Source organism: Pseudopipra pipra, chromosome 5 (genome assembly GCF_036250125.1).
Source record: "Pseudopipra pipra isolate bDixPip1 chromosome 5, bDixPip1.hap1, whole genome shotgun sequence".
NCBI lineage: Eukaryota > Metazoa > Chordata > Aves > Passeriformes > Pipridae > Pseudopipra > Pseudopipra pipra.
In genome coordinates, this window is record NC_087553.1 from 45,071,722 (window position 1) to 45,095,110 (window position 23,389).

At 40.7% G+C, this 23,389-nt stretch overlaps 1 protein-coding gene across 5 annotated transcripts in view; it reads right to left on the bottom strand.

Moving 5' to 3' along the window:
* The window catches only part of ANO6 (anoctamin 6), a 108,014-nt gene extending 104,226 nt beyond the window's left edge, over nt 1-3,788 (bottom strand). For 2 of the 5 annotated variants that reach the window (XM_064655855.1, XM_064655854.1), the window contains exon 1: nt 3,608-3,786. In XM_064655855.1, coding sequence (XP_064511925.1) covers nt 3,608-3,686 — 79 coding nt within the window. In that variant the 5' untranslated portion in view covers nt 3,687-3,786. Of the gene's footprint in view, nt 1-3,607 lie in introns of all 5 variants that reach the window. The other 3 variants (XM_064655852.1, XM_064655851.1, XM_064655853.1) reach the window with 3 other exon arrangements.
* Between the last annotated feature and the right edge of the window lie 19,601 nt (nt 3,789-23,389).

Consider the following 23,389-nt stretch of genomic DNA (forward strand, 5'->3'; position numbering starts at 1 on the left):
TTAATAAATTGGAGGACAAAGCCACATTTCTCAAATAAAGCTTCTAACTGTTAAGACTTTCCATTGCACTTAGAAGACTTCCATAGAGAATAGACCATTTCACAGCATCATGAAGGCAAACTGGAGTAATTTGTAGAACACTGTTGGTGTGCTGTACATTCATACTGGAGGACAGTGTATGATATCAATAATATTTGTAGGGTCATACAAGAAGCAGCAAGTTAATGAAGCTATTGAATAGGAAAAAAAATAAGAGCTCTAGGCAGGCAGCATGACTAAATTCAGCATATGCCATGAGGAAACAAGCACAGAACAGAGCAGTGAACAAAAGTAATGAGGTGAAGAACAGCTATGCCTGCTCTACATCATTTGCATTATTACATCATCCCTTAGGGCAGGGTTCCAGTTGTACAGTGGGCTGCACAAAACTGGTTATTTTAGGCTGCAACTCCACAATAAATGTTACCTGAATAAGCCAGTACTGTTGTACATGTTTTGTACCGTAGTTGGTAAAAACATATCCTGAACAATAGCATGAAAGCCCTTTCAGAAAGAGAAGCTGGAATCTTCATCAGCACAGTATCTACATTGTGTGACAATAAAAAGGTTGACATATGAACATCCTTTTCACAGTCATCTATAAAGCATGGCCTGATCATTATTGCAGCAGTATCAAAAGATGAGAAGATGTTGCACACTCAAGGCTCAAGGAACAACTAGGATATATATTTGAGTAAAACCAAGACAACAGTGAGCAAGTTACTAACATATCCCAGTGAAGACAAAAGTATTTCTTGCAGGCTTGTTAGTCATGGTGGATGCCTCTGGATATTGTCTGCAGAAGTTATTTTTTCTGGAAAGTGCACTCAGATATTCTGTAAATCCCCAAACACAAGCAAACCAATGGTATGAGGCTTGGCACCAGGGAAAGAAAAACTTTACAATTTATGGAACTGCCTGACAGTTTCTAGGCAGAAAATAAGGAGTTTGGAGAATTGTAAATGCTGCGGCAACCACAGGTCAGTGTCCTTCCCACCATTTCTGCCTGGTAACAAGAGATATCAGACACAAATTGATGCCACTGATGTAACAATCGTCTTGAAAACAGTCTGACTCCAAAAGAAAAAGTTGCCTGTCTTGTTTAAGCACTGGATAAAAAGGTTTCAACTTGTCAAAAATCCTAACCTTAGGACAAGACTTTCTTCCCTAAGCACAACTCTGACCCAAACAAGCCTAAGCCTGCTTCTGATGTGAGCAGTTTGCTAGTCGTCAGCGTGGATGGATAACTAAAACTAACGGTGTGCCAATATGAGACAGATCACTCCCTTTATGTGACATGGCTACAAACTTTGATATTCCATAACAATGCTTTTCTGATGAGCCTTTAACACTTTGAATGGATTTGAATAGAACTGGAAAGAGTTCAGAAATCCTGCTCACTTGCTGAAGCAGGGATGGTGTCCTTGGGAAAAATACAGATGCAAGTGGTACAATAAAACTGGAGACAGGTAGATGATTTACAAGTTTGTCAGACTAATAAAATACCTCTCCTGTAATTATACGTAACATAAAAACCTTGAAATGGTTACACATGCATTTTGCAAGGCAGAGAGGCAAATGTGACAGAGCCAGGTGCTGCGTAACAGGCTTTGCATAACAACTCACGAAATCATCACTGCACGATTTTTAGTCAGTTTTGCCACATAGCATGAGTTGTTCCAAACTGTTGTATCCTGCAAGCAGAATATGCAGCTCATGATCTGCTGGCTCTGGGAGCTGAACTAACCCCAAGTTTGATAGAGAGTCATGACTAGGAAACAATTTAGTTGTTCTCTGGGGTGAAGAATGGAAGGAAAAGGCATCTATTGATTAATACACTGCAGTGCTGATCCACCCTTTAATTTGGGGAGTGGAGTCAAACAATACTTCTGCCTCACTTCATATGGAAAATTGAATTTTTCTTTGGACTATTACTGTAAATCAAAAGATACTCCCATCTGAAACAAAGGCTAGTAATGTTGGAGGAAAGACATTCCCTGATTTCCACAGACGTTGGGTGAGGCTCGAACTTTATACACTTTTGGAGTGAGCTAACTGAAAAACGAGGCAGGCTGTATTTGCCATTGTTAAGGATTAGTATTTAGAGGCAATAAGAGTATCAGAGAGAGTCAGTCACTGGAATTTTTTACAAATGCAGAAATTCTGTCCCAGTATTAAAAAAATTATCAAAATTATGTACTTCCCAGTGAAAACCTTTTGAACAATAATAAGCAGGAACCCTTTTTACTTGATGAAATTTATATATACAGATCTAGCTTCTACTTGCTTGTCTAATTGACATTTGCCTGCATTCCTTATGAGTTAGATCCATTTTAACAAGTTAACCAGAAATAAAAGACTTTAGAATATCTTGGCTACTGCAGCTGAAAACAGCTTCTGAACTGAAGTAAATCTGTGTCTCTTCAGTGAAATGAATAGACCCCTTCTGTCTGAACTAGCTGAGAACCAACTCCTTTTGGGCTGTTTTTTGGAAATACTTTAATAAAACTCATTCCCATGGTAAATAAAATGTCATTGTCCTGGGCTGCTGATGCTGGAACAAGGCTAACACACACTTTGAATTTAAAACTCTCTGTCTGCTTTTACTGACTGCTTTTCTTGCAGACAGACTATGCTTTTTTTTTTTTTCCCCAGCAAAATCATGGTCTTTCTCTGCTTTGCCAATTTTCCCCTTACATTTTTTTTGCTTTTTTCTTTTTTGTGTTCATATGTATGGGGGGTGGGGTGATGTCCCTGAAGGAGAGTAGGTTTAGATATTAGGAAGAAATTCTTTACTGTGCGGGTGGTGAGGCACTGGAACAGGTTGCCCAGAGAAGCTGTGGATGCCTCATTCGTGGAAGTGTTCAAGGCCAGGTTGGATGGGGCTCTGAGCAACTTGATCTAGTGGAAGGTGTCCCTGTCCTTGGCAGGGGGTTGGAACTAGATGATTTTCGAGGTCACTCCAACCAAAACCATTCTATGATTATCCTCCTCTTCTGCTCGGCTATCAAGCTAAGGCACACCAGTCAGGCAGCACAGGGAGAAACGGGACTCACCGGGGCGTGCAGAGGCGATCGAATACTTCGCATTTCCCCAAGGACCAAGGCACAGGGGCACGGGTTGTGCCTGTGATGGGAGATTCCTGCAAAGACCTCCAGCATCGCACCTACTGCAAAGTGCTTCTTCTGTCCCCTCTCGCGCGTTTGCCTCCCGGGAGAGGGAAAGGAATAAGTAAAGTTTTCGGTGCTTCTCTGCCTACTGAGCCTGCCGATGCTATGGAAGCAGGACCATCGCCACGCCGCTCCAGCGAGGCAGCCACACCTGGCACACGCCGCCAGCACGGATAGAGACATCCCGTATTTTACACGGGAAAACCATCAGTAGTTGTAGCAGAAGGAGGTGAGAGGTGGTGCTGGCGCCCTGCCTGCCAGTCCCTCCGGCCCCCGGCGAACACAGCCCCGGCGAGGCGCCGGCAGCACCACGGACCTCCGCGGCTGTAGCCTCCGCCGAGCTACAGGGAGAACCCGCTGTCCCGCGGGGACCCACCCCGCCCCAGCTCCCTACTCACCGATCTCCCCATCATCATCATCTTCCTCCTCCTCCTCCCCCTCCAAATCCAGCAGTACATCTTGGTTCTTCACATTCATCTTCCCGAAGCTGCGCCCCTCTCACCCGCTCCCCCGCCGCCGGGAAGCCAGCCCGCCACCAGCCCTGCCTGCCCCGGGGGCGGAGCGGCAGCGGGGCCGGGGTGAAAGCGGGGGGCGGGCGAGGGGCGGCCACCGTCACCTTCCCGGCAGAAGGGTCCGCCCCCGACTCGCCGGGCACTGCCGGGCATCCCCCGGCGCGGGGCTCAGTCCTGCACAGCGCCCGACCCCACCACTGCACCGCGGGCAAGATGAGCGCCGGGCCTTTTTGAAGCACCGGGTCTTTTTGAAGCACTGGGTCTTTTAAAAACGTTATGCACCCAAGCACTGAAGGACTCACTATTGCTAAATATTGCTGTAAATGTGAAACCCACATATGCAAAAACCCCCCAAAGCAATAAGTATTGGCAGAGTTATTTGGAAAAAAGAAACGGAAATTGGGTGGGAATGCTCAAGGACTGAATAAAAAGCCCATCTCTAGAGCTCTACTGATGTATTCAACTTCTTGTTGACTGTTTCACAAGTAAGAGGTTGTCCTCATCTCCATCTTTGCCTCCAGACCCAACCTAGGAGAATTTTGCAACACAGGGAATGCAGAATTGTCACTATGCAGGAATGCTGTGGAGGCAGAAGTACTCAGAAAAAGGGATTTGAGTGCTCAGCAATATAGTAATTTACTCACATGTATTGGTTCCAGGGGGGAACTAGAGGGCTTCTAAAACTGCAAGATATGTAGAAGAGTGCCCAGAGAGGAACTGGACTGAGTCTGTATAGTGGGAAGAAGTGCAAATGGAACTAAGACTGGAAAAATGGATTAAAGAAATGGGGGAGCCATTGGGGGTTTTTGTCTGCATAAAGCAGTAAAAACCCTATAAGCAATCTATTCTCACTATTTAGTCTATTGTTGATACTGAAATGACCCACAGGACCCAGGATGTTTAAAGTGTACAAACAAGAAAGTGGACAAAAAGTCATTTGTCAGATAAGTTTGTCACTTGTTAATATGGTTATCTGTTGTCAGTCAGCTGTGGGTTAGAGTCACAGCAGGGCCTGGCACTACAGTAAGTCTAAGCATAAATACTTTCAGCAAAAAAATGAGTTGAGAAATTTAATTGGGAAGTTTTGGAGCAGCTCCGCCTGGCAAAGACCATTTGTCATTGATTGCTTAAAGACAGAAGTGGTCTGCAAGGGCGTGAGTGAAACCATCAGAACAGAAGCTACTGCTCTTGCCCTTATTGATGCCAGCACTGGTATTACTGTTATTTGCACCATCTGACACTCTGCATTTTCTCACTCGGATAAAGAAAATCTCACAGAGCTGAACAAAAGAAGGAGGGCCACATGATGGGGCATTACCCAGTAGGGGGTAATGATGCATAGCAAAATGTGTTTTCTTGTGTCCTAAGTTAGAAACCTTGGGTACTGCCCTGTGATGCAGCCAATCTGCTTCTGACCATCTAAGCATGTGCCTTACTCACTGTCATGACCCCTTGTCAGGTTTCACACTCAGTGAGGTCATGGGGAGAGAGTGAATTGTGCAGCTCCTAGCCAGGAGTGTTTACTCCAAGATGACTCATTTGTAGACACTTCATGGTTTCAATGTGCCAAGCGCACAGTTGCAGCAGGATCTTTAGATACCTGTATTGTGTAATATTCAATTGCCCTCCTTTCTTGCAGGTCCTCCCCAAAATGTGGTCCTGGATGGTGAGATCTTATTTCATAAATGATGGGAGGATGGCAGGGATTGTTACAGACAGGGTACAGCTTGACTCAGAGTGAGATTTGTGCACTGAGATACTCACCAGGGACATAATTGTCACCTTGGTTACATACTTCCCATTTTCACATTTAATGAATGAAAATGTAATCAAATAACGGTAAACTGCAAAAAAAAAGCAGCACATCAAAACCAGGGTATAAACAAAATGCTGAAGGTTTTTTGTTTTGGTTTGGGTTTTTTTTTTTAGCTTGATCCTGTGAGAAATACAGGTAGAGGATCTACCTCTTCAGTCCTGCTCTTACTGTAAGATTTCTCCCAGCATTTAGGGAACATAAAGGTTTTCTAGGCTTTATTCAGCCTTCAATACCTGAATGTTCAATTTCATAGATTACTTCAGAGTGAGGTTGCACAGTGACCTTAAAAACCAATGGGAATACTGTGTCTAAAATTCACATAAAACTGTTTGAAAATGCATAGCCATCTGTTTTTTAACCGTACCAGGTGCAAATATTTCCGTGTGTACTGTTGGTAAAGCACCAAAGTTTAAGGAGCTCGGTTTTTTTGCGCCTGAAAAGCAGATTAAGGAAAAAAAAGAAGTAAATGAAGAGGAAAATGCAACAGCACCACCCTGCTGCCATCTCTTTGTCAGATCGATAATAGCAAAAGATCCACTCAAAGAATTGCAGTTGTGTAACCCCTAGCTGAGTTTTTCAAAAGCCAATTGAAATGAAAAAGTTAGGGTAACTAACTAATCCCTGACCCTGCTCAAGCATGGCTATATGCAATTTTATTGAAGAAATGAAATTGTTTTAACATTCCTGATAGTGAGAAACAGAGCCAGTCCATGGAGCCAGTCGAAAAAATTGCTTCCATGGGTAAGGGTTTCATAGCAACCATAACAATATAGATCAGGAAGAGAGTAAAAGAGATTTTTCAGACCAGTGGTGACAAAATTCTGGCACAGGCACCAAGTCTTTAACTGATGTGGATCTGGGCTGGCACCAGGGGCTCTGAGTCGCAGGGCCTTGGACAAAAAATCCGGCACTGAGCATCAGTCAGTAGTCTGGTCCAGCCCCCAGCAGTAATGCAGGTTTGAACATATCCAAAATGTGGATATGATGACAAATATTTGCCCATCATGTATTTAACATTGTCTAGTGGGGAACCCATGAAATTCCCAGGTAAGCTCTTGCCAGAGTTTCAATTCTGTCAGTACGGAGCCGAAATAATTTTGCAGCATTTGAAGCTGTTTTCTTTTTGTCCTTCTCCCAGCATCCATGAGAACAGCTGGTGGTTGTTCTCTTAATAGCAACATATTACATGTGGAAAACCATCACCTTAATGCCTCTGGAGCTTTTCTCATCCAGACTACACAAACCTAGGTCTTTCATCCTTCCAGCATGTATCACTGTCTGCGCTTTTCTCTCTCTTAGCAAGTTAGTGTAAAAAATGCAGTGTGAGGGTCTATGGAAGGAGAAGGTGATATTGTTTTACAAAATCTAAGTACCTTGGCTTTACCCACTTACAGTCCTTTTCTCAATGATTGCATTGACTTAGACGCTCATATCCACATACTTACAAAACCAACGTGTAAGTGCTCAAGTGGTCTGGGTAGGGTCACTTGTGTACAACACAGGTGACAAGGGGGTCATGGAATCTTCATCCTTGGACATACTCAAAAGTCACCTGGACACAGTACTGGTGGTCATGTTTTAGCAGGGGAAATGGACAAGATGACCACCAGAGGTCTCTTCCAATCTCAACCATTCTGTGATTCTGTGAAGGAATGATAGGTGTCAGGTCCTCATTGTATCTGTTGAGGAATGACGAACTAATTTTTGGACAGCTGTTTTATATCCAAGAACCAAAAATCACTATGACATGATTCTTTTGCATCAGACTTCTGCTTATTTTGAACCTCCATAAATTTTACACAAATCTAGTCTGAGTTCCTTAAGGCCATAGTTTGTGTTACAGGTGGGCTAAAAAGAAAAAGGTGGTGTATATGATGTGCTGTCACCTCCTCCCCATCTTCCTCTTGTTAGAAGGTAAAGTCTTCTGCTGAAAGGCAATCTGTGGTCAGATTTGACTGGAGTGCAGGCCTCCTGTGCTTAACACAGGAAACAGTTCCGTGCACAGAAAAAAATACTGTATTCCAGGTAAGAACTCATCCACAGTGAATAGTATTGCTGTACCATTTTGGATGTGATTTTCCTTCTAACATGTCCCAGAGCAATAATTTTTTTTCCACATTTGTCAACTCATATTTCTATTGCAGTATGCAATAAGTCTTAGATTAATTTCTGCAGTTGAGTTCTTTGTCAGGAAGTTTTCAATTTTTTATTTCTGTAGTTGAATTTCTGCTCCTAAGGGGACAATTTTTGCCCTTATTTTTATTATATTTCCTCATTTGATCAGTTCTTTCTCATTCGTCAAGATAATTTTGAATACAGTTGTTGTCTTGGTGCTTGCAAACTTCAGGAGGACAAAATTCATACAGCTTAAACCATAGGCTTGGCAGAATAAAGACCATAAGCACCTAGAAAGGAGACATGGAGGACTGGTAGGTCAAGTGTACTTAAAAAAAATCTTGGAGGGAGAGAGTTTTGTGGGAAAGCTATCAATTATTGAAAGATACTGTATTAAGGCTACTATAGCAAATTATATCAGCAAAATTTGTGAAGAATAGCAGGAGACGAGTATCACTGTGTGATACTTTTAATAACTGCTGAATACTGTGCCTTCATGTCTGAAAGCAGGTGAATTTTACACCATTACTGAAAATGTTTGAAACTCAGTAACAGAAAAGAGACCATTTGAAATGCAAAGCCCCTGCTCTAATAGAGGCATAAAATCAGAGGGAAGATAAAAACAAATAAAATGGTCATTCCCCACAAGAAATTCCCTTAAGTGCACCAAATTATTCAGAAACTTGCTGCATTAAAAGTCAATAAAAGAAAATGTATGAGAATCTAATTCCAGTCCACCACACCATATATTTTTCCTGGTATTGTTAAGTTAGTGCTTGCAATCTGTTCAAGTCTAGAGAAAGATGACTGTGAAGAGTTTTGAGATCATTTTGTTTCAACAAGCTCTTGTATTTATTTCAGTATGATTCACAGACAGGGAGAGCAGAGAAGCATTAAGGGAAATTTAAATTACCCAAATTCTGTACAGCTCTAGTATTTTTCTTTTACCTTGGTTATGTTTCCAAATGCATGTAATCCTCATAGATTTCTTAATTCTCACTCTTGCATTCAACCTCTAGTCTGAGATGACAGCTCCAGTCTCTTTTGCCCTCTATTGAAGTGAATTGGTAATAACAATTACCAAGAAAATGTGAGCTACAATGTGTAAAAGAGGATAAAATAATTGATCTCAGACCAGTGGCATGTGTAACTACTTGATGCAGAAGGCTCATGAGGGCTGCCAAGTCTTCTGCTGGCTCCTATCTATGTGTTCATTTTACCCTCTTTCTCCAGCTATCCTTAGCATGGGTAGTAGGCATGGTAATTAGATGGCAAACTTTTTGTCTGATAATTCTAACCTGTTTAATACAAAGCTTTTAATTCTTAGGAAAGGTATATATATGTCCAATGTGTATCTTAGAATAATAGACTCAGGATTCAAATACTTCTATTTTTCTAACACAAATATCTGAACTCAAATAGTTCCGAATATTTAAACTTCAGGGAGATAATAAGATTATTCAAAAAAGTGAATTATGAACAATTGCATACAATCATCTTCTTTGCAGTGTGGCATAACAGTTTTATGATATTTTAACTGTACTTGCAAAAAAACCATTCCCATATCTGTCTGGATATCCCTGACTGACAGGAAATGACTGTAGCAAATTTTACTCATTCTTCAAGGGAGAGCATGTTCTCAGTCACCCTCTCTCACCCTGCAAGTGCACAGCAGACTACAGCATTATTGCAGATAGGTGGTGGGGAAGGCAAAGTCACCCATATGGTTAGTTAGCTCAGGTATGGTACATGACTAACGTGAATAGTACCTCTGCATGTTGCTGCCTTTTGCATGGAGATATACTGAGCAGCTCTGAATTAGCTGTGGTATCTGGGCATCATGTTTAACTGCTGGGGAAGGTGCGTCCCACACTTGTAGGACAGCAAACAGGTTTTGTCTTACTGCCCTGAAAAGATGCAAAGAGCTACATTTAGTACTGGCCTGAACCCCACTGAAATTTTTTAACTAATTTGAATAATGTTGTGCAGCATTCTCGTGTCCAAGTGCGGGTACAGACTGGTTGGGAAAGTAAAGGAGAGGAATAAACACAACAGTGTCTTATAACCGAGTGTTCAGACTACAAAAAATGCTTCTTTCAATGAAATCTTTAACAGTTGTCTCATTTCAAATAGGATCTGTATGTCCTGGAAAGATAAAATTATTGGTGAATTTTGGAACACAAGGTCATATTCCTTGCTGGAAAAGTTGAAGAGTGCCACAATATTGTGGTAATACTACAATTTTTTCTGCAGCTGCCACAAAAACACACATTAAAAAAATGAGAAAGTTTTAAGAAATTTGCTCACAGAAGCTATATTTTATTTTAAAATAGAAATAAGTTATTAACCCTTCCCTTTCCATTCTGGCTTACATCAGACAATTTCCCCTGAGTAACTGAGAAAGTACCACTCTGTGAAGCACACTTAGCAACGTGTAGCAAACTTACTTATCCACTACAACTAGGATAGATATTTTTTGAGTAAAAACCTGCACTTATCTTGTGAAAAATATGCATGTGGGAGTTTCAATTATAAGGTCAGAAAGGGTTGTCTTGGCACTAACTTCTGTGGGTTACATCCCCTCCCCTTGTTGTCACCATCTCCCCTTACTGTGGTGGCCGATGCATCCCACACTTCAGCCAGTGTTCATTTTATCTGTAATTCCAGTGGGATAAGCAAGTGCTTCCTCTGTGTACTTTCAGTGAAGCTCTATGTTTGTGGTAAGGAAAGTGCTCTCAGTGACTGCTGTTGTCCATCTACCCCACCACTTGCAAGCACAGATTCTCCATTAAAAGTGAATTCTGAAGAGGAATTCTGTAATAAATACCATAATTAGGTAAGTGACAATGTCAAAATACTTCAATAATTTGGTTCTATCCTGTGGCCATGAAACAATCTTAAAATAACTTGTCAATAACTGTATCCTGCAGGGATAGAGCAGGACCTTCTGGCATTAATGAAAACCTGGCAATCAAACTTCATAAGGCTTTACTTACAGCTGAAAGAATGAACAGAAATGCACAAGAAAACACTTAACAACAGTTTGACTCATGTTTGTGATTTGGATACTCAGTTTCTCCCTATAGGTAGAGAGAAAATTCAAACTCCTTTGGCTCCTTCTCTTCTAGCAAAAAGGAAATGGCTTTCTTCTATTTCCAGATCAGACTTCTATCAGGGTGGGTAGCTCTTCTGCTACGGATAGTCTTGATTTTCATCTAATCTTCAGTTACATTCCTGTTGCTCAGTTGTTCCACTGTTAGATGCTATGTCTGTACTGGCTTGTGGTCATATAACTGATGTACATCCGTAGACTTCACAACTGATGATGTGAGAGCATTCTGTGACAGGCTTTAATGCTTGCGCAGGAGTTGGAGGAGCATATCCCTGCCTGTATCAATTTTTCTTCCTCCAAGCTGCAAAAGGAAATGATCTTGTCACCAGTCCTTCCTCCTCCTCCACTCTGTTATGCCATGTCGCACTTCACTGTATTTTAAATTTACTCCAAGAAGGAATTGCACTGACAGGCAGATAAGGAGAGTTTTGGTCCTCCTGAAAGATGTGAAGTAGGGGCTCTGCTCTAGCCAGTTTGGAGCCCCAGGGGGAATACCAATGTGCTCTGCAAAGTCTTTTTATTGCACTTGAAAGAGAAATAGAGCTTTCTTTACATATATTCCATGTCTTGCAAAATGCAAGATAGAAAACCAGTCTTATTTACTATTATGAAGCATTAAATACACATACAGAGTGTGAGAATTTCCTAACCTCAAGGTATGAGTCAGTTTTATGCAGCTTCTTTTTTTTCTCCTTGTATCATTTTGGGGTTTTTTTCTCTTGAAAGTGAGCTCATATGTGCCTTAAGATAGGCCTTAAGACTCTTAATTGGGTAAGACCAATCTCATTTACCAGATAGAAGCAGGAAAGGAAACAGATAGATGTTTGAGGAAGCTGGGACCACACAGACCAAGTTACCCATCCTTTGCCAGGTGTTTGACACCTACAGTGACTTTAAAATGAGGACTTTGCTATTTGCCTCTGTAGCTTTGGTTTCCTCAGTGCAGGCTGCTGTATCACCAGGAATGTGTATGCTTTCTGCTGCCCGGGATCCTGTTTTGTTACTGCTTCCTCCTGCGGCCACTTGCCAGAAAATCACCTTGGAAACCCAGGCACCAGTTTCCATGGTCACTTGGAGGAGCATATGTTTCCTTCCATTGCATGGGGTATTAAGAGGAGGAAGTCCATAAGCTTTTTTTGCCAGAGTAAATTCGGTGGGATTGGACTCAAAGAGCTGCATCCTGACTTTATTTCCTCTATCAAATTCCCAGCAAAACCACTGGAGCTGCAGAGTATAAAGAAGGGCAGAATGTGGTTTTACGTGAGCGTGCTCACAAGTGAGCTGTGAAATGACATCTTACTAACAACTCGCCTCTGACTTATTACCCAGAGAAACTCAGGAGTGAGATAAAGAGGAATAAAACAGAACCTTGTTCTCCCCCAAATGCAGCCACATAAAATTACACAAATGAGAAATAAAAGCCTTTGAAAGCACTCACCTGATGGTTGAGGTGAAAACCAGCAGTAGCCGGCCAACCTAAAGGTGTGACTGTGCCAGTATCTTGTGCTCAGAAATCGCCCATGGCTGGCTGTGGAAAAAAGTGAAAGAAATAGCATGAAGATTTTTCCAGACTCCCATGTTCCTGAACCCAGCTAGTTGAGTCAAGCACTGTAGGATCAAAGACTGAAAATTCAGAGCAGGAACTTGTAGACTTCCTCTCAGAAAAAGCAGAAATGTTCCTCGTGCTGGTGTGCTAAGACTCCTCTCCATTGTGACCACCATAGGCTGCAGGAGAAGCATCCTCAAATCAGGAATTGTATTCAAGCCAGGGGAAACACAGCAAATACTGCATGCTCTCCCATGGCTTAAACTTTTCTAGGTAAAGGTTGTCACAATTCCCTTTCTGTCTCAAAGCTAGTTTCCTTCTGAAAGGCCCTATACCCATCTAGTTTCTTAGAGAAACAAGATGCCTAATCACAGGGTCCAGAATGATGATGAACTGGTAGATCACAAAGTGATCAAGTCCATTCTGTGTTCCTGCAGAGTACCAGAAGACTTTGCAGCAGTTTTCCAGGTCTGCAATTTGAAGCCATGGTGATTGTTTTGTGAGCAGCAACTCTGCTTGTCGCTGTTGGAAATTAATGTTTCAAAGCAAGAAATCTTTCTTCCCATTTATAGATGGGACCATTCTCAAACTTGAGTCTGAGACACCAAGTCACTACAGCTCCTATTTCTTCATTCTTACTTTCATAACCCTCCATTTGGAAGGAAAATTATTAGAGGAACAGGAAATTAGGAAAATCCAAAGTCAAATACCATGAGAATATTTTCTGTTAAATTTGATGTTTCATTGTGGGGATATGACAGATCACTGCCAATGCACAGAAGGGTTTGAACAGATCTGAGCTTATTTTGCTGCTATGAGCTGATTAGATGCTAGCCAGCCAGTCCACGAGCTACATAAATGTGGTAGATTTCTGATTCGTTGCTCTCTCTCTCTAGGCCAACATGCCCTGGATATTATTTTCCACATTATACTGAAGTATGCAGAAACTAAATTACATGATTGCTGTGGCCCTTTCAAAACCAGTTCAAAGAGAATTCTTTTCAGTATATTCAGGTTGTTTGGGACACACTTTGTCCATGCTGGATAACCCATTTAATCACATTAACTCACAGAAACGCATTTGTGGAAGCCACTGTTGAATGACCAGTGGGTTCCACGCTACATGATATCCCCTCAGAACACCCAGGATGCTTTTGTCATATTTGTATTGCCAACTTTGATACCCCTGAAAGCAGCTGACAGTTTTCAGTAACCACCACTCAAGTGAAGAGGTCACTTCTGCGTTGATTCATTTTGTGCGTACCCTGCAGAGTCATGGATAGAGTTACAACCCTTTACTGCTAACGAGCGAGAAGAAAATCAACTCTGCCTAAATGAACTTGAAATTCTCTTTAGCAACATGTATCTGCACCTTCAATACCTACTTATTTGCGATTTCACCACCACACTTTTGTATTGCATTAATTGTGATGTTCAGTTTCTAAATAGATACAGTAAATACTACAGCACAATTTTCGTCTGACCATGGGCAGAGTGCAATGAGAACTGGACCCTTCACTACACCTCAAGGCCTGCCAAGAGGTTGTGTTAACTTTTAGTGTTTTCTTTTGTTGTTGGCCATACACGCCAATTGCCCTGTACATGAACTATTTAAGCAAAGTCTAATATTAGGCCTGGCTCAATAATTTTTATTTAGTTTTTGCTAGGAGATTAATTACCTTCCTTCTAATTATCCATGCCTAAACTACAAATATCAGTTTCTCTTAACCTCTCTCCCTTAACTGGACATGAATAAATTAATTCTATTGATTTCTGCTAAAATTGTTTTCAATAATCTATTATTTTCTGGTGTAGATATTTAAGCAGAAGCAACTTAGCTTGGCTGTGGGAATGTGGCGTGTCAAATTGCTCTGTCACTCTTTCTGAAATGACATTAAAATTAATTAAACAACATGAAATAGCTATGATTAATTGAGAAAAATTTAGGAAATGCCAGGTGCTGTCTCTCTGCACATTCTTAGTGGGTTTACACAGTGTATGTACTTTAGTTTACATTCCATAAAACAGCATAATGTTACTTTTTTTCCTGTAAGTCTTATGGAAAAAACCAACAGTAACAACAACAATAACATAATTACATGTAATTATTATGTGGACAAAAAGGTCTACCTAACACCTAGTGTTCTCATCAATGAAGACTTAGCTTGCTAAAGTAAAGTAATATTAGAGCCCTGCCAAGGGAAGCTTTATGAATAAGCACTGGTGATAGAGTCCTTTCAGAGGAGGAGTCTCAGACCAAAGCCCTAGGAAGACTAGTTGAACACAGCCCTGCACATGGACCACAGTAGATTCAGGATAGTGTGGATAAAACAAAACACTGAATGGTTTCTTCTCCGAGTGGGTTCCCCATTCTACCTGATGGGTGATGCAAGAATCTTGTGGCAAAAATAGTGTTTCCTAATGTAACTGCAGTTAGTGTCAAAATGTAAGTTCCAAAAGCCTTTTCTAACTTGGACATCCCTGACCTTATGACTTCTGAGTTTTTTTCTACAGCAGCCTTTGTGCATGTGTAATACAAATAAGTTTATACTATCAATGCAGTATTTACATCATTTACAACAGAGAATGAAACTTCCACAAAATAATTTCCCTGGTCGTTTCTGTGAGTGATGGATCTCTGCCACTGAAATGCCACAGAATATATCGTATGCAGTTTTACTCTCAGACACTGAATATAAATGTCTTGCTCAGTGCTGGACTTGGTTGCCTCTGCCCAGTGATTTTTCTCCTTCCTGGTATTTTAGCCAGGCACACAGACCAGCAGTGGGCTGCCTTGGCAGTGACCTACCCTTTGCATTTGCAGTAAGCTCCTCCTGACAGCAGCAGCAGCACCACCTCATCCCCCCCCATCCCCCAATTTCTAGTCCCTTTCACTTTTTGGGCTTGGTTTGTGACACAGGATATTGTACAAATCAGAAAGAAAACACCACATTACTCTAGTCCGCAAAGAGAGCTCCAATATTTCAGGGCAGAGGTGAGGATTTTAAACCTTCCTATCCCATTCCTCAGGAACATGTGAATCCATCCATTTCTCTGTTAGCAGGGGCAGAGGAGGAGGCAGGCTTTGATGGGGCTCGCCTCTATGCTGGTGTGAGGGAAATCTGGTCCCTTTCATTCCTTCCATTCATGTCTCTGTACCTAGGGCCCTGGAAATTGTCCTTCACATGTTTGTGGTGCTTCTGCCCTTAGAGACACAACTCTCCTGGTCCCATAGATGGTCCTAAACATACTCTTCCCCAGGTATTGCTGAGGGTCATCCTCCTGGTATGGCCTTTCAGGGATAAGGAACAGTGATGCTCTGTGACATGCAAGAGACATCCAAGTGTACAGATGAGATGCAAGGGACATCAAACAGCATTGCTCTTTAAAATTACAGCCAGACACATCTGATGGTGAACTGAGTCTAACGTGCTGATGAGCTGGTTGACGGAGGAAAGGAGCCCAGTGTAAGACAAGAGTCTCCTGTGGTCATGAGGGGAACAAACTGAGATGCTGAACTACCTACAGCTATATGGCTGCAATTCTCAGTCTGACTGCAATGCCTGCCTTGCAGTAACATGATACAGTACTTTGGTCTGGTTTTATAGTTCTTTTAATTGAAGAACAACATTTCTGACTCTGTAGTCTGAACTTTAACCTTTGATATATCCAATTAATGCAAAAAGTTTTTCTAGGCACCTCAGACCTTTGTAAAGGTCAAATCTCAAAGTCAGAATTTCATTCTGAAAGATAGTTTCAGTGAGGGTTAGGGTGCATTATGCTAAGACTTGGACAAAATCTCCTTGCAGCTGTTGGTCATAACAGCTGTCGGTCATAACAGGTGTCTTTAATTCAGAATAAAATATAAGAAACAGTAAAGCTCCCTCGTGGAATTAGACCACTGAAACAAAAAGAGGCATTGCCAAGATCAGAGCAATATACACCATTGTAAAGATCCCTGATAAAAAAAGTTTTCTTTGGGCTGAATACAAATGCAGAGGTGTGGATGCTGTTTGATGAAGGTAAATGTGAAGAGAAGCAGCAAAACTGTCACAGGCTCATGCAGAAACATCAGAAAAGCAAGGAAATAACCCCAGCAAGTACTAGGCATGTGGCCTCCTAAAAAAGTCAATAGCCAGAGATGTCTTCCCATGACAGCTCTGCTGAAAGGATTTTGAAATTGAGAATAAGGTGTTTGCCCTTTTTGATAACTTTGGTTTTAGTCTTTGTACATAAAAGGGACAAAAGTAAGAAGAAGATTCAACTTTACCATCAGTTTTTCTTCCTGAAGGGAACTTCCATTAAGACTCCAAACACTGAATAGCAGTTCATATCCAAAAAGGAAAGTATCTTTCCCCAGAATCTTGCCATAATTTCATGTGAAACAAAATGTCCCATGCTAGGAATAACAGTAACAAGAGCAACAGATAAATATCATTATAGACTGTGCTTGTTTCATACCTCAACTAAAACGGCTCCACTTCTCCTTCCTACTTTTACATGGAGTTAGAAGAGGCCAAATGGGCAGTGGTAGCACCTCTCCATGGACAAGGGCTTTGCCCAGCCAGCAGGAGCAGTGTGTCTCGCTTGAGGAGCTCCTACATCAGTCAGCCTGGAGGAACCTCCCTCTAACCCTTACTGGGAAGACTAGTGCTGTTTGCAGACTAAATGACTTTGAGTAGCACTTGAAGCCTTGAACACCTGGAATAGAGTTTCTTTCCGGTCCCATAAGGACCTATAGGGGGTCATGGAAGCATCATGGAAGGCCAGCCACTAAGTCTGAGTTTGAGCATTAGGTTCTCCTTCTTTGGTGGGTTTCTTGGCTGTACAGTAGCTTGGGCTTCCTTGAGGAATGCTTGTTTGTACATAATCTGCAAAGCTTCCTCATAGCTTTGTCAGATGAGAAAAATCTTCCATTCTGGTGTAGTCAAAGGGCCAGCACCCATGGAGCATCCTTTTGACTGGAATGGTCAAAGAGAGACTCCCTACACCACAGTGTATAAGAAAGTAAAGGGTGGTTGTAGTAGAAAGCCTTCAGAGGTTTGTGCAGACAGAGTCACCAAAGGAAACTGCGTATTAAAGTAGGTAGAAAGCTCAAGCCTGGAAGCACAGACTAGCAGCTCCTGTGATGTTTGTTTGTACATTCGTTTGCCTAAGCCTTGTGGGACTAGTTAGTTCTTCAGTGAATTTCCATTTCCTAGAGCTCTTTGAAAGTTTCTGTGGTTGCACACAGCTCTGAAAATCCAGGATAGGCTTAGTATTTAAAATGTGTTCATCATTTTTGAAGTGCAGAACACTGGAAGAGGGTGCTGACACCAACAGGGTACAGATGGAAAATAAAGCAAACTTATAATTTTAAAGCATATGCTTTCATTAAGAATGAATTACCAGATGGTTCTGGTTATGGCCAGTGGTACAATGCTCTCACAAATTCAAAGGAGAGTTGCTACCTCTTGTGAATAGAACAGCTTAGTAAAGGAAATAATCTCAGAATATATACCACCAATACAGAAGAAAACAAGGCTGCCTATTAGGAGCTAATAAAATTTGAAAAGAGATGATCGTTTTAAAGAAAACAGAGTGTCCCTTGAAGTTTAGTTGTTTCTATTTACATTTTGATATAGATACAAATGTTATGGACTTTGAATATCTAGACATCGAGAAGTTGCCTCTTACTTATTCAGGAGAGGTGCTCATCAAGTAAGCCAAACTGCTGGGCTCTGTTTGACTTTTGGGGAGGGCACAGGAAAACAGGGCTATGTGCACAGGCAAACCATGTCTTCTGGATTCTTTTGGGTGCTTGGGACTCTTCAGCTTTGCCTGCCAGTACATAGGAACAATATTCAGCAGTCCAAGTTTCCTGCTGCCACATTGGAGTCTCAGCATTCAGTGAAGCAGTCAACTGTCTAACCTAGTACTATGGATATTTGAGTGTTTTAAGATTAACTATATTCCTAATCAGAAGTACAGATGAACCCTTTCCCCAGTCAATACCTGGGCTTGCCTTTCATGGAAGCAGGTGATTTATAAATAGCATTCATTAGTATCTATAAAATGGTATGTGTAGGGATGGTACTGGGATGGCATGTATGGAGGTGGAATTTGTAAGCTGTTTCACCTCTATAATGTCACTCACCACTGATGGAGAGAAGCTGTTACTAGAAAGCCTCAGCATATAATAATGCATTAGCCAGCAAGAAGAGGTGCCATTAGGCATTTCACCTGGAGGGGAAGGCCATTATGCTTCAAAACTCCTTTCCAGTCCAACAGAGGTTAATAATTCATTACAACTATTTAGTTGATCTTGATCTAAGCATCACAAGACACAGCTAGACTAAGAAACTCTCAAGATCACAGGACAAATCACTGATAAACCAGGGAACGGTGATGGAAGGAATCCAGACGCACAGATTGGTAACGACAAGTATGTTTTATTTAAAGACTGCTTGTGTCTGTCTATAAAAATTGATCTTTATGGAAAAGGTTAGCTGAATAGTCCTGGATTGGATAGTTAGTTTCTCTAGAAAAAACCAAAACTTCTAAGTATCTTTGGATAAAATATTTTTTTTATGTTTAAATTTTCCCATAAATAACATTAAATAAATTGTCAGAGACTGTGAGGGCAGCATGTAGCTGTAGTACAAGCATTTTCTACAGAGGAATTCTTAGAGAAAGCTCTTCAAATGATTCATACTGAGGTAGCTCCAGTGACTCAAATTGCATTAGGAGACTTACATCTACCCAATATGTATGTCTGTAATTTAGAAATACACTTAAATTACTACTGAAAGTAACTGAAAAAAAAAATTCCAAATACAAATATGATGTTTTGCTGGTAAGATTAATGTTGTCAAATTGTCATGACCTTATATGAAAGAGTACATAGTTATTTCATCTGGGCACTTTGTTTTCCTGATTGTGTTGAAAGAGTCACCACTAGAATGGAGTGATTTCCACTGCTGTATTTCACAGCATGTGGCAGTCATGTTAGTGCAATTAAACACACATTCACTCATGCATACCCAGGGCAGGCACTAACAGCCACTTAACTAAAGCCACTTTTAGCCATAACTTATATGGAGCCCTGGGGTAGCTCATTAGTTCTCTCTCATTGCTATTTATATACCCACGAGCTTCGTCAAAGAGCTGGGGATTGTTTACAGCTACCTTTGAAGCAGAAGGCGACTCCGTTGGAGTGAAACCCGGAGGAAGCCAGTCAGCCTCCTGGTGGCAGCATGATCTCACGGACCGCCCGTCCACGGCCACCCCCGAGTCCGCCCGTCCTCACCGCAATCAGCAAAGAAGCGCCAGCAGTTATCGAGGGTGGGAAAAAGAACAGGAAATAAAAAAAAAAGGAAAAAAAAAAAAGAGAAAAAAAGAAAAGAGAGAAGAGAGAGAAGAGGGAAGGCAGAAAAGGGGAAAAAATAAAAAAGAAATAAGGAAAAAGGTAAAAGAAATAAGGAAAAATGTAAAAGAAAAAAAAAGAAAAAAGGAAAAAGAAAAGAGAAAAAAGGAACAAGAAAAAATTAAAAAAAAAGGAAAAAGAAAAAAGAAAAGAAAAAAGAAAAAAGAAAAAGGAAAAATAAAAAGAAAAAAGAGAAGAGAAATAATTATTGCTTTAAACCTCTGGAGGCCTTTAAACAACTAAAAATATTAGAATTTTTTTGGCATTTTGATGTAAATTTGACCACACACATTGTAAAGAGAAAACCATTTTGTATGGTTTGTGTACTCTGTATTTGAATATACTAATTTATTTCCCCTGTATGTAAATTCCTTTAGTAAATAGGATTTAACTCATAATTTATGCTAAATAAGAATGCTTTGGTATTTTTAAAAATGCAAAGGATGAATACACAAGAAAATACACAAGTACTGGTCAGATTTTGCCTCCCAGTTACTTATTTCAATGCCTAATAGATGATTTTTCAAAGGAAAGAAAAGCCTTCGTTTGCAGAAATTATCTTGAAGCACTGAAAATCTAGGCTTGCCCAGCCATCACGGGGTGTGGGGAGCATGGAATAGCAGTCCTGTGCACCGCACAAGAATCTGAGAAACAAACTTCTGGAAAACTAATCCCCAAAATAGGTGGTGTTGGTCCTTCCTTGACAACTGTGTACTAGAAGAAAAATTGCAACAAGGAGAAGCTTCCCTGGTGCAGCGTAGTCATGGAGCTTCCATCCATTTTCCTTGCAGATCCTCACACCTAGAATTAAAAAATAGGCAGAATTTAACAAAGAGAAAATAAAGAGTGAAATCCTGAAAATTTCAGTCAACTTCAAACTTTTTTCTTTAAATTTACCTTTTTCCCTTTCCAAACCTTACCCTCTGAATCCGTCACACCAAAGAAAAAGATCCCATCTTGTCCTGTTGAAGCGATGTCTATCTGGACCTCTCATAGGTGGAAAACCAAAGTTGCAAAGTCCCAGTTGGCCAGGTCCAGCTGCTCTCGGTGCCTGGTAAGTTTCTTCCTTGACCCCATCTCCCCTTTTTCAGCAAGGAAACTCCAGGAGCAGACAAACAAGCAGCAGCTTTCACCAGCTGGATCTCAATGCAGGTTGATTTTACAGAGAGGGAAGTACCTCCATCTTGGTTAAAGTAATGGCAGATGAAATCCTATAGGAGCTTTCCTTTAGCAGCAGATAAGGAAGCAGGATTATGCAATAATATTTAGGGGTTTTGCTTGCTCTTTTCCTTTCAAATGCAAAATCTGAGTTCTGACCGTTCTGTCTAACATGCCAAACACTTAAGAAGAAGCAGCCACTTTAATTAATAAGAGAAATGAGGTCCCTGTAGGACCCCATTTTGCCATGGAAGTAATCTCTTCATGCTCTGCAGTTCTGAAGTAAAGGAACTGTATTTGAAGTGTTTGTATTTTACAACTTTTTTTCTCTACTCTCAGGCATTTGAAGTGACAGACTGGTACTTAATCTGCCTCACTAAACTGCAAAGCCATTTGTAAATAAAAGGAATTCAGACTGGATGCAACCATTATGCAAGAGTGATTCAAATATTTGATTTTGCCTATAAGAGAAATGATGGCTCATGGGCTATGAAAAAAAAGGAGGGAAGTTAGTGGTGCTCACTTGCATCCTATGCTGTCTCTCAGAGTCCTGGCAAGACTTCCTTCTAACACAACCCATACCAGAGATGATACTGATGTGATTCTCCTTCAAGTGTAGAAGTAAGAGACCTTTTTGTACTTCACCGGATGGGAAAATTACACATTTTTCACCTTGATACTAGGAAGAGAAGATCCATTATTTTAACCATTTGAGGGTAAAGTTTTGAGGATATGCCTAGGTTTGAAACTGGAGCATTTATTCTTCACTTTGTCATTGGTTTTTATTCTATCTAAGCAAACAACAGTTAGTTTAAAAACACTGGAGAGACAATCTAAGCCCAGGACACTGACTATTGAACAGGCAGGCTTTCTTTACAGGTTATCCATGCTCTTGGAATCATTTTGTGGGCAGAGCTCTTGCTACCATTGGTATACTGAGAAATGATGAGGGGTTTTTTCATGATGAAAAAACAGACTCCAGACTTCCAGGAAACAAATGGTATTGCTGATTTCAGTTTTTACATTATAAATTCCAGCAGATGCAAGCCTTTTGGTTTGGGGTCACACCTACTTCTAGTCTTAACTATTATGAGCTGAGTTCAAAGTAAGTTGAGTTAGCCTTACTATATCCATTCTTCTCCTATTGAAAGCTGCAGTCCAGGATTTTGGTGGCAGTTTTGTGAGAAACCTGGCCACAGCCCTGAATGGTTGTTTGCCAGCCAACTTGTCTGTTGGTGTCAGTGGGAAGCCTTGCACGAAAGCTGGTCCTGGAAATGCATTTACCGAGCTCTGTCATGGCAGAGGAATGTAACAGGATAACAGCTTATTGCTATATTTTCCTTTTGTTGTCTTGATTGTACTCTGTTTGCTGTCAAACTATTACAAACTGACATATATTACTAATCTAAATATATTAATATGAGAACATGTATTAGACACTACATCATTCCAAAGGAAAGCTTCCTACAATGCTAGAATGTTGTGTGCTTTTGGCTTTTGCATAGTGTTTCTGTTCTCTCCATCACCAGAAGTGAAATACATCACCCCTGATAAGATCTCTTTGGGGCTCTGTGAGCAGTTATTGTACTTTGACTGCTGACAGTGAGAAATACTTCAGCCAAAATCTGAATATATTATTGGAATTAATACTTAAAATGTAAATTAAAGAGGCTTCAAGATGCAAGATACGCAGCAATGAATAATCTGGACGGTTGTGCAGAGTTTTCCATCTCTCTCTTATTTATTTTTAACAGTGTAAACCTAGGAAAACAATAGATTGGGTTTGGTTCTTTTTATTTACAGGAAAGCAAGATAGAGCAGCAGCTGGCTAAGTGACTATTTTATTAATAAGAGTAGTAATATAAATATTAGAATATAATTCAGGAGTTACACAGTCCTTGCTTATAAATGCAGTGTTCTGCTTCCATTCTATAAGAAACTTTTCAGAGCTCTACATAATATATAGTAGATTTTCAAAATAATTGGTTTCTTTTCAAAACTTGCACAGACACATAGGTCAAGCCCTCATATCTAGGTGGAGAGATATAGACTGGAATGAAAAGTACAAATACAAACTTACAATTCCTGTATTTTGCAAGGTTTATTATTTTTTCTAAATATGTTGTGTATACAATATATTGTATATTTTATACACACACACACATGTGCAGATTACTCTTATTCCTTAGGAGAGATTTTCATTACTCACAGAAAAGCTGGGAGACAGACAAAACAATATCTGCACTCACTTCTTCTGGAGTCTATTTTTATATTTTGAGTGCCAGTCTGCTCCGTGCTAAACTGATGTCCAGTTGAGCATGTGCCACTGGTTATGGACTGTATTTTCTTACTGATGTAGGAAACCTGGCACACGTCGTTTTCTCTGAAAAACAGCAATGTCTTCAGGCCAAATGAGAACAGCAAGAAGTCACATACCATGCAAGCCTGGGGAACCTCGCGATTAAAGTAAAGTGCATGGTATGAATTATCAAAGAGAATGCAATTGACTGACTACA